Below are 16487 nucleotides of genomic sequence, written 5' to 3'. Positions count from 1 at the left end.
GAAAAGACCTAATCTACGTTTGATAGGTGTACCTGAATGTGACGGAGAGAATGAATCCAAGTTGGAAAATACTCTTCAGGATATTATCCAGGAAAACTTCCCCAATCTAGCAAGGCAGGCCAATATTCAAGTCCAGGGAATACAGAGAACACCACAAATATATTCGTCAAGAAGAGCAACCCCAAGGCACATAATCGTCAGATTCACCAGGGTTGAAATGAAGGAGAAAATGCTAAGCATGGCCAGACAGAAAGGTCGGGTTACCTACAAAGGGAAGCCCATCAGACTCACAGCAGATCTCTCAGCAGAAACCCTACAAGCCAGAAGAGAGTGGGGGCCAATATTCAACATCCTTAAAGAAAAGAACTTTCAACCCAGAATTTCATATCCAGCCAAACTAAGCTTCAAAAGTGAAGGAAAACTAAAATCCTTTGTGAACAAGGAAGTACTCAGAGATTTCATCACCACCAGGCCTGCTTTACAAGAGCTCCTGAAAGAGGCACTGAACATAGAAAGGAACAACCAGTACCAGCCACACCAAAAACATACCAAAGGGTAAAGAGCATCAACACAATGAAGAAACTGCATCAACTAATGGGCAAAACAGCCAGCTAGAATCAAAATGGCAGTATTAAATTCACACATAACAATATTAACCCTAAATATATGGAAATACCTTTAGGCCAAACATAAAATATGTAAGGAGGCAACTTTAGGCTAAACTTAATATGGTAATTCCTCCCTTTTGGTCAGCCTCTCAATTTTGACCAAAGAATTGATCAATACTTGAGGCATTGACATTACTCTGTTACCATGATAAATGAACTTACTGGTACACTTATCTATTCCCACTTTTTCCAACTTATCTGTGAAATAATAAATCAGTGGGTTTTGTATGCTGGAAACAAGGAAACAGACAATAGGAAAATAAAACCTAGTAAGTTAACATAAGGTCACTTCAGGTTACTTTTTTGTAAGGATTAGAGCTGAGACTACTTTTGGAATCTCTTATTTCTAGCAGAAAAAAAAACTGGTCTGCTTAGTGTTATATCCCTTTGCTTAAAGTTTCAGTTTGATTATATTGCATTTAGCATGAGTGACTTTATTTTGGTGTGGTCTGTTGTGGTGTAGTGTACAAGCTCAGTCCAAAACAATTGCCTCCCATAATTTTGTTTTACAAGTACACCCTTTTGATAAGATTCTCAGTTAGATGAGAGTGTGACCAAGCTTGGGGCTTTAATGCTACTTTCAGTTACCATCATTTTGGGTTTTCAGTCTCAGCATATCATTTGTGGATACTGTTGTCCTTATGATTATGCATTTCTTTGAGTTGTTGTCATTCCAGCCAAAGAGAGACCATTTGGCCTTGTATTAATGGCTATATGTAAACATTTCAACTTTTGAAAGAATATAGCACACCAAGGAAGCTACCATATGATTATTAGGAGGATAATACCAAAGTTTTCAGTATGTTCCTTAGCTAGAGTCCCCATGATCCAAACCAACTAGAATCAAATCAATCAAAGAATGACCCAAATGAAGAGTCTACTTGCTTTAACCAAGCAGTCTGTTCATTAACCCCTTGCAACTGAGTCTCTATAAGGCATTATGTATCATCTGTGTGCAACGAAAAGTATCAGCAACTGCACAAATTTTCCCTTTGTCATCCAGTAGGCAACCTTGAGCAATTCAATAATCTAGTACAGTTTTAGCAAGACAGTTTTTGAAATTCTGTTGTGCAACAATAACCTTGCAGTGGAATCCTGCTACAGAGCTTATTATGAGGGATAAATTTTAAATTATTGCCCCATTTATTCTAAGCCATGGAAAATGGGAACCAAAAGTGATGCCCAGCCAGAAAGGTAAAGGCCTCCTGGAACTGTTCTCTTTAACCCATGATGTAGGTTGAGGGGAGCTGACCAATGTTATGCTTTTAACTATGAAGTAACACAGGTGCTATTAAAATTTCTAACCCACAGTGGACTTCCATCTTCCATTCATCAAGTCATAACACTGTCCATGTATAAGATAGGCTGCAAAATCCTTCACAAATGAAAGTGGATTATTACAAGGCCCCTTTTCCAGTTCTATTGTTCACAGCAAGGAAAACAAGAGAGTTAAAAGTATTGTGATGGCAGAGAAGTCTTGATTTGTAATCTTGGGGAAACTGTCCCAATCTAGGATGTCATCTCCTTCTGTGGACAGCTTTCTTGACCAGCTTTACCTTATGGTTTCCAATGAGTGTGCCATATTCCAAGAATTTGGCAAAACCCTTCTGAGTTGTAAGATTACAGACCCGAGGTTTGAAGTCCCAAAGTTTTGTGGAAGTGTGTGTGAAAAGGCAGTTTTTCTCTTGGTTTTTGGAAGATACAATCTCTAAGTTCTAGATCATGAAGGGTTTGATTGCTGTTGGTCAGTAGATGATGAAAAGCTTCCTTTACCTACTGAAAATACACTTTCACATAATGCACTAAAGCCTCACAGCATTTAGACATAGCAGAGTTTAGCAGTGGAAGATATATGGGAAGATATATAGAAGAAACACAAATAGCCTCCCACTGACTATTTTATAAGAGGTCAACTTCTGCTTTACACTGAGAGTGGATCTAATTGTTACAAAACTATAATGCCTTTCACCAAGGCAATCCTTAATTCAATTGGTTTTGCCTAATGCTACTGTATTTGTAATGTCTTATTTAATTCTTTTACAGCATGTCTAGTAAGAGAAGTGCTTCTATCAATGAATATTTCTCAAGTAATATCTCATGAAAAAAATACAGTTCCTAACAACATTTTAGCTACTGTTATATCATTGACCTTCCTGATTGGGAGAGTTTCTATAAAACCAGAAAACATGCAATGGAAATGGCAGTTAAATGAAATTCCTCTATTAATGTTCAAGTGGTCCATCAGGTAGCAGAAATGAACTGAAGTTGTCTTTCCCAGGATTAGGGATTTGACAAAACAAACATTGGTATAAACTTTCAGAACTGAGAACAGTAACCACACCATATATGGGCATGTGCATATGTATTTTATTTAGATCATTTTATCTATTTCATGATGAGTCATGGAATACAGAGCTTTTAATAATGGAAGCTTTAAGGGTTCAGGAAGAAGCAGGAGACCATCAAGGCTCTCCATGAGTCCACAGCTAACATTGAGCTTATATCCTCTTAAATACCAATTTTGTTATTTTAGCTTAGGTTCATAGCACTGTTTATTAAATGGGTGACCACAGGTAAATTGACTTGAACCTTGAAGTTCATTCAAATTGCCTATCTTAATATTTTAATACTGGCTTATTTCACATAAAAATATGGTAAAGTGGTTTTTTTTTTGGTATTAAATTAATTATTCTGCATGGGCTAGTAGGTTTATAACTCATTCAATCTCTTCTTTGTATTTCTGGAATTCTTACCCAGGCCAAATGATATAATCCTAATGTTATCAGAAACTTGTATTCAGGAGTACTTGTCAGTATTATTTTCAGCCTTTTCATGAAACTCCTTGAAGAAACAATACTTTAGAATTACATTTGCTCCCAAAGAGCTTGTAGAGAAATCATCAGAATTAAGCAATTAACTGAACAAGACAAATTTTCATGACTATAGACACAATTGATGAAAAATTCAGTAATTTCTATGCCTTCAATGATCTAAACTAATGGCTATAATTATGTGTGATAACATATACCAAGATCTATTAGAGCCTTAGAAATCTCAATTTTGAAACCATATTAATAACATATGTCTACAAATATAACTTTAAAATTAAGTGTCACGTCTTACTGCAATGCCTCCCATGTAATATAACATATCAAATAAACCTGTTTATTATCACTCTTTTGGATGCTTCCAGGGCCCTTTGGAACATCTCAAAGTTTAATCTGAGGTCAATAAACAATTTTAGAATTTAAAATTTGATTTTGGAAAGTTGGTTAAATACATCAAAGTTTAAAGATATTTAATCCAAATCAAATCACTAGTCAATGTAAAGTAATAGAATTTATTTAACTAGTGATAACTAAAATGTTTTTTAGAAGCAAATATTTTTACTCTTTTACAGAGTGGAAACTTGGTTTTCCAAACAATCAAAAGACCTAATAACAATAGGATGAGATGGAATTAGTCTCTCCTTCTCTCTCCTCTGTTTTTCTTTTGTTGTTTTTGCTATTGCTTTTCAGTTTGCTCAACAGGTGAATAAAAATCTTCTACTGTTTTTATTAATACTGTTAAGTACAGTGAATTCCTCTTCAAAGAGTCAGTTTGTTCAGCTTCCTTGTTCTTTGATCTTGATTTTCAAAGCCTAACTTCCTTGTTCTTTGTGCCTCGTTGCCCCTAGTTGTGATAAACAACTTTCCCACCAGTCCTAATCTATAACTCACCTCTATTTCCTTGGTAACCCGCTCTGTAACTGACCTTCTTGCTGAAACCATTCTTCCTGCTGAAACTGCTCATCCCACCACTGTAACCCACACCCCTGCTCCATTTGAAATAGCCAGTTGGGATTAGCTTAGATTGTGCTATGCAGCCCCAGTCAATGGGAGCAGGATATAGCAACAGGGACTAATTGCATTAGGGATAGCCCCTTCCCTCCCTTGTTCAGTGTGCTCTTGTGACCGCCAGGCACGAGTGGCACCCTTCTGCAGGAGTAAATTGCCTTGCTGAGAAATCTTTTTGCTGTAGTGTTGATTCTTCTTTGCCTCACCAAGCATTTGTTTCTAACAAATTTGGGGGCCCATATGGGATTCCCATTTCCCTCTGGGGAGGTGTCTCCAATCATCTTTCATGAGGAGATGAGTCCTGATGCTTCGCAGTGGCCTCAGGAGTAAGGGATCGAAACCCATCCCTTGTGATGAATAAACTCAGACTCTCAGCAACATGGGAAACAAAGGCCTACAGATACCATGGTGACCAGACAGACCAAGGCAAGAAAAACTACAGGGGCAGTAAAATATTTTCTTTGTGACTGGGACATCCTGGAGGTTCAAAGTGTGCGAGTGAGACGCACAACTGAGTGTGGGATGAGTGCAGAGTCTGGATCTGATTCAAGCTGCCTTACATGGCTTAAAGGCAGCTTGCCTGTTGTGGGCTTTATACTGACCTGCCTATGCTAAAAGGGACCTGAAAATTCCTACAAGAGAAGCTCTTTTCATCTTGAGTCCCCCCAAGAGCCCTGGATAAATTTAGAAATGGGACCTAAACCTGAGCTTATGACCTTTTTAATCAATTCAGTAGCAGCTCACTCCTCAGTATGTTATCTTCCATCTAGTGTAGCATACACCTTTGGAAAAATTTGGACTGAATGATATCTTATTAATAGAAAAGGCTAAGACATGGTCCACAAGGAATTAATCACCCAAGTATTAGATAACCTCCAGTTGCCAGAAGAAATAACTGTTGTTCATGTCCTGGGACATCAGAGAGGTATCTCTTTTGAAAGATGTAGAAACAACCTTGCAGATCAAATAGGCAAACAAGCTTCTTTCCTCTGAAACACCTGTTTTTCACTTAACCCCTTGCCTTCCTCCCTGCCACTGCAGTTCCCGTCTTCTTTGCCACTGAAAAAGAAAAATTAATAAAAATAGGTCCAAAGAAAATTCAGAAGGGTAGCGAGTATTACCAGACCAAAGAGCAATGTTATCCAAACCCCTCATAAGAGAAGTTCTCTGTCATCTGCATCAAGGGACTCATTGCGGACCTCAAGCTATGTGTGATGTGGTCCTTAGGGTTTATGGAAATATAGGAATTTACACTTCAGCAAGACAGGTTACAGATAGTTGCCTAGTATATAGGAAGACTAATAAGCAGACCCTCAGAGAAACCACCCCTTGAGGGAAGGAATCTGGATTAAGACCATTACAAAGTATCCAAGTTGATTACAATGAGATATCCCTATGGCAATGTGTTATTGCTGCTATTACTGCATAATAAAAATAAACCTGAAGCTCTGTTCACTCTCAGCTCACAAAGAAATTTTTTGATATCTTGATACTCTCTCCATTCTGCCTTCAAAAAAGACTACAAAATTGCAGTTCCTGAACTGGAAGCAGGGTCTTGAGTATTAAACAGATGTGTGTATTAATATGTTCTCATGCACCTAGGAAGAAATACCTGAGACTGGGTAAGTTACAAAGAAAAGAGGTTTAGTTGACTCACAGTTCTGCATGGCTAGGGAGGCCTCAGGAAACATATTTATGGCAGGTGTCCTTCATCACAAGGTAGGGGGAAAAAGAATGAGTGCTGAGTGAAGGAGGAAGTCCCTTATAAAACCATCAGATCTTGTGAGAACTCACTGTCACTAGAACAGCCTGGGAGAAACTGCCCCCATGAATCAATTACCTCCCACCGGGTCCCACCCACAACACAGGAGGATTATGGGATTATAATACAGGATGAGATTTGAGTGGGGACACAAAGTCAAACAATATCAATGTGGCACTCTGGAACTCTGGTCTATCAAACTAATCTCATTTCCGATTGCTCTACCCATTATTAAGAAGACAGGTGAGAGATAGAAGCAGAAATAGAAGCCAGGGCTTAATGCTGACCTGATCAGCAGCCAGGACACACAGCCAACAGCTAACCCTACCTCAGTCATTCTGTAACATTCTAATATTAGTAATTCATTTCTTTATGTTAAGCCAGTGCAAAATTTAACCATAAAAAATTAACGTATCAGTTGGAAAAAGAAGTTATTCCCAAGAAACTTCATCTCCATTTTAAATTGTTGACCTGAAAATCAGTTTAAATTTTGGATAGGTATCTACATACACACATTTGCATTTATATTTTATTGAACCTATTCCACAGTTTTTTATGTTAGTAATTTTTACCTTGAGGAATTTATTGTGTGTATAGATGGGATCGTTAATCTTATGTGTTAATTTGACTGGGTCACAGAGTGCCCAGATCTTTGGTTAAGCTATTCTAGGTATGTCTTTGAAGGTGTACCAGGATGAAGCTAACATTTAATCAGTAGACCGAGTAAAGCATATTTTCCTCCCTAGTGTGGTGGCCTTCACCCACTAATCAGAGACCTGAATAGAACTAAAGCCTGAGCAAAAGAGAATTCACTCTTGGCTTGACAGTCTTGAGCTGGAGCATCAGTCTCTTCCTGCCTGCAAACCTGAAATAAAATATATTATCAGCTCCTCTGGTTTTCAGACCTTCAGAATGAAAAGCATAGGGCTCCTGAGATTCCACACCCCAACCATAAGCCTTTAAGCCAATTTTTTATTATCTCTCTTTCTCTATATCTATCTAATCTATCTATATCTTTGTTCTGTTACTCTGGAGAACTTTGACCAATACAGTATACTAGCTCCAGAACTTTATATAACCCAGAAATGCTGGCTCCCTGTGTTTTCCTGTTTGTTCATGCAGTTAGGTATGGGGGATGTATCAGTCAATGTTCTCTAGAGACAGAACTAGTAGCAGATGTATATACACACACACACACATACACATATATAGTTACATATATATACATATATATAGTTTTATATATATATATATATATATATATATATCTGGGAGTTTAATAAGGAGTATTAACTCACATGATCACAAGGTCCCACACAATAGGCCATCTGCAAGCTGAGGAGCAAGCAAACCAGTCTGAGTCCTAAAGCTGAAGAGCTTGGAGTCCGATGTTTGAGGGCAGGAAGCATCCAACATGGGAAAAAGAAGTAGGCTGGAAGTCTAAGCGAGTCTAGTCTTTTCACATTGTTCTGCCTACTTAATATTCTGGCCATGCTGGCAGCTGATTGGATGGTACCCACCCAGATTAATGGTGGGTCTGCCCTTCACATCCCACTGACTTAAATGTTAATCTCCTTTGGCAACACCCTCACAGACACACTCAAGATCAACACTTTGCATCCTTCAATCTAATCAAGTTGACACTCGGTATTACCCATCGCAGAGGAGCACAGAGCCAACCACAGCGACTGAAATGACTTTGGTTATCAAACATTATTTAATACTTATGACACTAAAGAAGATAAAAGGCACAGAGTAGATATTATTTTACATCACAACCATAGAATGTTGTATCTGAAAATGAGTCAAGCTTGATATTGAAGTGGACATATACACATGTAGCCACAGGCCCCTCAAGAAAGGGAATTGGGACATGCTGTGCATATGATATGTTCAGAGGATCTTTGTGAGCATTATCTTTGCATAAAAACATTTTAAACAACAAAATCATTGAGGGTACACTAAATTGTCCATTTGTCAATTTATTCTCCTGTGGGGAGGAAATTATATATAATAAATGTTCATTATAACTTTTCTGTTCTCCCTAAAGCATTTTTAGGTGTCTGAGTGCTATTTTGAGGACCAGACACTGGAGCCAATTTTTATACAGAGTGCTCACTGCTTCATAATACCTCTATTGCCTGATTACAAGAGAAACAAAAATTTTAGCCTATATTTAAAATAAGCCTGTAATGCTGATGATTAGGGAAATGCTGGCTAGCAATGGCTGGCAGCAGCACATGGACATTATCTGCACATTTTCAGCCACAGGGCAGCATTTAGGGACTAATGACCTGAGGTGGTTTGTTTCAGTGCCTCAGGTACAGGCAGAGATGGGGTAGCCTGGGAAAGTGTACCTGCCTCCACCATGGGAAGAGGGAATGTAGGGACAACAAAACATTTGTATCATTGTGAAAACAGTCATATGCTTTTTACACTTGCCAATAAGCCATAAGTAGAAGGCAGACTTACTTGAGTGAGTGTTTTGGACTCTCCTTGGATAGCCAGTTGCATGACAAAGGTTTTTAAAGCCACACTAGATACCATAACAAATCCCAAAGGAGCTGTTATTTATATACACAGCTTATTTTAGATCATGACACTCCATCTCGCCTTCAGCACTATGAACATCTGAAGCTGAATAATTCATTGTTGTGGGGGGCTTTGTGCACTGTAGGGTGTTTAGCAGAATCCCCGGCCTCTACCCCCTAGTCTCAGTAGCAGCCTGATCCCTAGTTGTGACAACAGTGAAATGTCTGCAAACATTTCCAAATATCCACTGGGGAACAAAATTTCCCCCAGTTGCAAGCCAATGTTCTACAAAGTGAAAGCTTCTTTCCTTAGAGAACAACAACTTTTATGAGTTCTCTGAATTGTTTTTCAATGGGATTTTAAAACATATCAATGACCAAACACTTCTACACATTTTGCAACTTTTTATAAAAAAAAAAAAAAACCTTACAAATTGTTTAATACAATCTGAGAAAGCTCAAAAAAGAACAAAAAATTTTTAAAAAAGAAAAATATTCTGTTTAAAATATTTGCTTAAAAGTTTGCTTGCCAATGGATTAAACCAAGGCTCAGTGCATTTTTTCTCTAAAGGGCAGCAACTAAATATGTTAGTCTTTGCAGATCATACAGTCTCCATTGCAGCTACTCAACTCTGATGTTATAACGTGAAAGCAGCTCTGATGTTATAACACATAAGCTAGATAATATGTAAAAGAATGAGCATGGCTGTTTTTCAATCAGATTTTATTTACAAAGCAGGCAGCTTTCCCCACTCCCTGCTTGATTTGAGAATTAAAGTAAAACTTTGGAAGCACCATATTTGGTGGGTAATTTCTGTTATTACATTCATAATAGAGAACAAAGAATAGACAGATTTAAGAACAAAGAGCAGAGAAATTTAGACAGGAAAAAGTACTTCCTAATTGTAAAATACATTATAGGAAGAAAAGGATTATTCATTAAATCACTACTCATGACATGCACTATGTGGGTAGTTTCATAAAGAACCTCAACTGTGTGTTTATTATCCTCAAATTACATATGAAGATATTGGCTCAGAGAATTTAAGCTACTTGAATAAGATCATACAACTAATAAGTGACGGAGCCCAGACTCAAACCCAGGTGTTCTGAACTAATTCTAGTGTTCTTTTTTCTATGCCTCATTCTGCTCTGTAGGAAAAGGAAAAATTGATGTATGAGATGATCTTTCTTATAAAAAACATGGCTGAAAATAGTGTCCTTGGCCTGGATTTGTGTGATTCAGTAGTAATACCATAAGGAGATAGTTTCACAGTGGACTTTTACCATTTTCATTGTAATTTTTAAAGTCAGTTTCTTAAAGTTTTGTTGAGTGTTGAGATGGTTTACTATAGACCTGGAGTTACATATGTGTGTGAGATTTCCAGAACAAGGTGGCTGACTGGGTCTCAATCACTGATTCAATGAATATTTATTAAGAACACGAAATATTTAGTGTCTTGTTCTAGGTGTCAGGACATTGTGGCAAGCAAAGCTTATGCGATCATTGCCCTCACAGTTTTACTTTCTAGTATAAAAGACAGCCAAACGAATAAATAAACCAAAAGGATCATTTAAAATAGTAATCAGTCTTCATAAAATATAATGTAGAGACAGCATGTACCTGTTGAGGGGAGGTGTTAGCAGTAGGTAACATTAGATATTAATACTTTCGTCAGGGAAGGCGTTGATGAATATGGGATATTTCAAATGATACTTAAATGACTGCAAGAAACTAGTTATGAAAATATCCTCTCAAGAAATTCCCAGGTAGAAAGAGCAACTGGTACAAGGCTTTGAGGCAGGAACAATTATCGATCTTAAAATGAAGCCTTGCTAATTGACAAGCTCCATCTATTGTTTCAGTAAGCTTTTTTAGTGTTTAATCCTTTAGTGTTTAGTGGTTTTTTTTTAGTGTTTAAATATAAATGGGCAACCTAACATCAGCTATTATTTGAGGAAAGACTGCAACATGAAAAAAAAACACACAGGCATATAGAAGAAGAAAATATTTGCAAATGGACTAAGAGCTAATTCAGGGTGTGAGAGGGAGCATCACTTTAAATGAGAGTAACTCAAATTAGTTTCTCTAGACAGATTAAGAAGATCATACAAAGAAGAGGATGCTAAGTAAAGGATAATCTGAGAAAGAGATCCTGAAAATTACCGTACAAGAATGTAAATGTAAGTATTCACTGGGGAGCCATTTTTGGATGGCTACCAGTTTGCTACATGGTCCCCAGTAAGTCATGCCATTCCCACATGTAAAATGCACCCACCATGTCCCACCCCCCAGATCTCATTTTGTTATAGCATCAGGCTAAGGGTTGGATTTTAGGACCTTGTCTTTTAAATTAGGTCCATGTGGATAAGGCTCTCTGAGTATGACTTCTCTCAGGCTGAAGACGTGTGAACTAAAGGGATGTTCTCTCCCCGCTTTCTCATCCACCACCAACATGCAGTGATGAGGCTGGAATAAAACGACCACAATAGACACTCCAATTTAAAAAGAGGAAGGAAATCAGCAAGGTTACCCCTCTTGGTTCCACCCTCAGAGCTTTTGGCTCCAGCTTCTGAGCCCTTCCTACTTTTTTAAAAAAATGAGGGGAGAAACACCAGATATAGGTGATGGGGGGATGAAGGCAGCAAACCACCTTGCCATGTATGTACCTATGCAACAATCCTGCATGATCAGAACATGTACCCCAGAACCTAAGTTACAATTAAAAAATAACTCAAGTTTGTAGTTTTCTTGGTTTGCTCCCTCCTGTCAGAATTTAGGGGCCCAAAGACTTTTTGTTTGCTTTTTTTTTTTTTCATTTCAAATGGCTTCTCTTCTTTCCTTTTCAGTCCAAAATTATATAAGTTTTTAAAAAAACTTTATGGGGTTTCTTGTAATTCAAATTATAATTTATAGCATGAGACAAAAGCCATACCCACTTATCCCTGTAAGATAAGTGGGTATGGCTTACCCACTTATCTTGTGGGTAAGTGGGTCTGCCTCTGTGTTGGATTCACTAACTGCTACAGCAGGATGTTATGAAACAATGTCTTTAGGACTTTTAAAGCTCTGCATCTAGTTGAAGGGGTCTTTGAGGCACCATCTTAATTTTTTCTGAGATCTTAAAAAAGGATCTTGAGATATTTACCCTGAGATTACATTTTAAAGGAAAAACACTGGGTTTGATATTCCCCCTATGGCTATTTGTTTCTTTTAGAGTATTTTGCCAGGGACCCAGAAAGTCTTGACTTGGAAATGTTTATCTTTTTGAAAACTGAATAGTTCTTACTTTAGTTAATCTTTGTCTGTATCCATATCTGATTAAGTACAGCTAAAGGAAAACTGTTGGTACTTTTGACATTATGCCTAGAAATCTCCTTAACCAAATATGCACAATTTATTAGATATATTTTCTATTTTATCTGTTACTACAGATGACAGTGCTACCCAACTATTCATCCTTGCATGCCAAGGGTCACCATTAATGCAGCCTCCTTGTCCTTGCAGCCTCCTTTAACAACAGTAAAGTTTAGGCCTCTGGCCTCCAAATGTTGCCCGTTACCAAGCCAATACTGCATGTTTAGGTTTTTGTTACAGCAGTTTATATTGTAAACAGAACTCTTCTCTAATACATTTGTTCTAATTTATGTTTGATTATTTATTGCTATCCAACAAACCATCCAGAAACTTAGTGGCTTAAAACAACAATTATTTATTATCTCCCATGGTTCTGTAAGTTGGCTGGACTTAGCTGGGTGGTTCTTGCCTTGGCTCTCTCACGTGCTAACGGTCAGATGGTAGCTAATGTCACATAGGACATCTGGGTATTTCTCCCACCAGGTAGTCCCAGGGCCTCTCTTTTCCATGTGGCCTTTCCACTGGGCCTCTATAAGTGGTCTTTTCAGCAAAATAGCTGATTTTGTATTATATGCCAGCCAGAATTCCCACATGCACAAAAGTGGAAACTGCTAGGCCTTCTAAAGACTTAAACTCAAAACTGGCACATGTCACTTTCACCATAATCTGTGGGTTTAAGTTAGTCCCAGCTGAGGCTGAAATTAATGCTGTAGGGAATTACATAAAAATGTGAATTCCTAGAGGCCTAGTTCATTGCAGGGCATCTTTAGAAATCAGCAGTCATAAGTATGTATTCTTTAGTGTTGAGCTTCTTTTGCTAAAAGATATTGTGAGATTAATTCTCGCAGTTTTTGTAGCTGGAGTTCAGGGTCTTTTTTCTGCTATACCATATTCCGTTGTATGAATGTGCCAAAATTTAATTATCCATTTACCCTTGAGGTCATTTGCGCTAATTCTAATTTTTTCATCTGTTAGTAACCATGCTATCATGACCCTTCTCGTGCCTATCTTTTTAGTGCCCAGGTTAACACAAGTATTTGTTATAACTAAGCATGGAATTGCCATCTATGATATATCTAAGTTCAGCTTTAGTAAATGATACCAAATAGTTTTCCAAAATAGTCTTAAGTTTTAAAAATGCCACCAGCCTATCTTAAATTTGGCCTCCCTACAATTGACCCTGCATACAGCAGCCAATATATTTTTAAAATATAAACTCAATTATGTCTCTACGTTTAAGATCCCTAGGTGATTCATACAACACTTAAAAATAAAGCCCACACTTCTTACTGTGGCTTACAAAGCCCTCCTGCCCCAGCAGCACAGTGTCATACCACTTCCTATTTAGTTACTGGGCTGCAGTTCCACTGATCTTTCAGTTCACTAAACTGCCAAGCTCATAGCCACCTAAGTTCTTTTCTCTGATTGTTTTTAACTTCAGAAAGCTGTTCCACTTGACTTTTTATAAATGGTTCTGTTTAAATTAAAACAAGAATTACTTACTAAGCAGCTATCAGGTATCAGACATTATAGGTTATCAAGATACATTAATGAACAAAATAGACGAAAATTGCTGCCCTCTTGGGGCTTACAGTCATGTAGAAGAAGATAGACAAAATAAATAAGTAAATTATATTATTTCTTAGAAGATGAAAAGCATGAGTGTCAAAAAATTGGAGCAGGGATAGAAATTCCGAGGGAAACGGATGTTATAATTTTAAATACTAAGTACAGGATAGACTTATTTGAGAATGTAACGTTTGAACAAAGGCTTGGAAAAGTGCAAGGTTTAATGTGTGGATGCCTGAAGAAACAACATCCCAGCAGGTGCCAGACTGTGCAAAGGCTCCAAGGTGAGAGGCTGTTTGTTCAATGGAGACCGAGAAGGCCAGCAATGCTAGAGTAGAGAGATGAGAGATGACTTCAAAGTCGATGGAATAAACTGACACAAGAACAGAAAATCAAACACCGCATGTTCTCACTCATAGGCTGGTATTGAACAACGAGAACACATGGACACAGGGAGGGGAGCATCACACACTGGGGTCTGCTGGGGGGAACTAGGGTAGGGACAGTGGGGGGTGGGAGTTGGGGAGTGATAATGCCAGACATAGGTGACGGGGATGGAGGCAGCAAACCACATTGCCATATATGTATCTATGCAACAATCCCGCATATTCTGCACATGTACCCCAGAATCTAAAGTGTGATAAAATATATATATATATATATTTATATATATTATTTATATAAATATATATACATATATATGTGTATATATATAAAAATATATACACATATATATATGTGTGTGTGTGTATATATATATATGTGTGTGTGTGTATATATATATATTTAAAAGGACAAAAACTGATGCAGGTTAAATAAAAAAGACTACAGGAAAAAAGAATTTTAGAAAGATCGTCAGTCTGGGATATGGGGGCAAGAGTGGGAGCAGAGAGACAAGTTAGGGGGCCATCGCAGGAATTCAGGGGAGAGATGATATGGTTCATGCTAGGGTGGTAGCAGTGGAGCTGCTGTGAAGTGCCAGAAATTTTGTAAGGTAGAGCCAAGATGGATTGTACATGAGGCGTCATAGAAACAAGAGATTCTGAGCAACTAGAAAGATGCATTTGTTGCCAACTGAGATGAAGGCTACTGCAAGTGCAGTAATTTTAAGGCACAGGTTCTGGGAGTGTATCAGGAGATCAATTAGTTACATTTTCAACTGAAATCTGTTAGAAATCCAAGCGGATCAGTTGGATAGGCAATGGGATCTATGCTCCTGAAACTTAGGAGAAATATAAGTGAGACATATATTGGGGGTCATTGCTGCATAAATGTTTAACAACATGAGATTGGGTGAAATTCCCAGGGGAATGAGCATGGATAGAGTACAAAGGAGTTTGTACTCCAGCTGATGTTTACTCTCTCACTTTGGGCATGTTATTTGACATCTCTGTACCTGGGGTTTCCTTATCTGTGTAATGAAGTACTAGGTGTAGTAAAGATTACATGATGTTAACATAGTATATGTAACCCACTTGTTGCATGACTAGCACAGAATAGGCACTATATAAATATGGGTCATTCAGTAGAATGTAAACCCCATGGGGGATTTTTTCCGTCTTATTTATTACTTTATACTCAGCACCCAGACCATGCATGGTCCATAGTTGGAACTTAAAATGTTTGTTTAGTAGATTTTTGGACCTAGATAATAATGAACAAATCCAGGACATTGGTGCTGTAATATAATGAAAGAAATAATTTCTCAAATGTATTATTATGATTTTAAAAGTACAATCACTGAGAATTTGTTTCTATTTGAGTTACAGATGAGGGAAAAAGAAGGAAGACTCATGTCTAAGGTGGCAGTTCTGAATTGCCGTGCCATAGGCTGAACAGGAAAATGACTAATTTCAGATGAGGTTCTGGGATTCTAGAGTATTTACTTAGAATTCTTATTTAATTCTCATTTGGAATCTCAGTTTAAAGAAATTCTCTACTCCTACACTGAGTAGTGGGATACTACTTTAATAAAAAGATAAAGTATTTTAATTTTTGTTGCCCTATGTATAACACTAACTCTTCCCCAGTATATCTGTTATTTTTTTTATTTGTGGTTGTGAGATATTTCTAGCTCAAATTGATAGTATTTCCTACAATAAGGTCATATTCATAAACTATCTCTTTACCAGGATTCTTAACATAACTCTTAGAAATAAATTGATTTCAAAAATGCTTGGAATCTATAGGTTGGTAGTGTTGGTGAATGGGGCCTATTCTACTGAAAAGTCATGAGTCTTGGCTGTAGGTATTAGGAGGTGGAGTTCAAGGCTTTTGTATCAGTAGTGGATGTGAAAGTGTTGGCATTAACATATGAATTAAGATGAAATAGCACTACATGTGTCTCTTCTGCCTCCACGTGAGAAGTAAACAATGCTTCAACATAGGATGACAACGGTCATGTTTTTGTTTGTCTCCCCTTGCATCTGCTTTAGGAAACATCTGGGTTTTTTTGAAAGTTGTTTTTATATCCAGTAGTCAATTGAGCTGCACCATATTGGGACCCAAATCTTAATGTCTTTTCTAAATAGCAAAAGTTTGAAGATCCAGAGGACTTTGAACTATATCTGGCATCATTTGAAACATCATGCAGCTTGTACCTTTAATTACCACAGGAGAGCAAATCCAGCAGCTGGCATTAAACCAGCTAATAAACTGCAGAATGCAGCTAATATTTTCCCAATAGTGTGCTGCTCCTGAGGGAAAAGATTTAAATGTTTACCAAATAAAGTTTTGTTTCTGCATGAATATTCTGACTTCAGC

The 16487-nt window shown here is 37.6% G+C and overlaps 1 protein-coding gene across 1 annotated transcript in view; it reads left to right on the top strand.

Annotated features, from left to right (window-relative positions):
• GUCY1A2 (guanylate cyclase 1 soluble subunit alpha 2) overlaps positions 1–15818 on the top strand; it is a 364637-nt gene extending 348819 nt beyond the window's left edge. The window contains exon 9 of the mRNA XM_037745199.1: positions 15488–15818. Coding sequence (XP_037601127.1) covers positions 15488–15559 — 72 coding nt within the window. The 3' untranslated portion in view covers positions 15560–15818. The remainder of the gene's footprint in view (positions 1–15487) is intronic.
• The last annotated feature ends 669 nt before the right edge of the window (positions 15819–16487 follow it).

Source organism: Cebus imitator, unplaced genomic scaffold (assembly GCF_001604975.1).
Source record: "Cebus imitator isolate Cc_AM_T3 unplaced genomic scaffold, Cebus_imitator-1.0 Scaffold194, whole genome shotgun sequence".
NCBI lineage: Eukaryota > Metazoa > Chordata > Mammalia > Primates > Cebidae > Cebus > Cebus imitator.
Note: the sequence above shows the minus strand (reverse complement) of the source record. Positions and strands in the feature narration are given on the sequence as shown.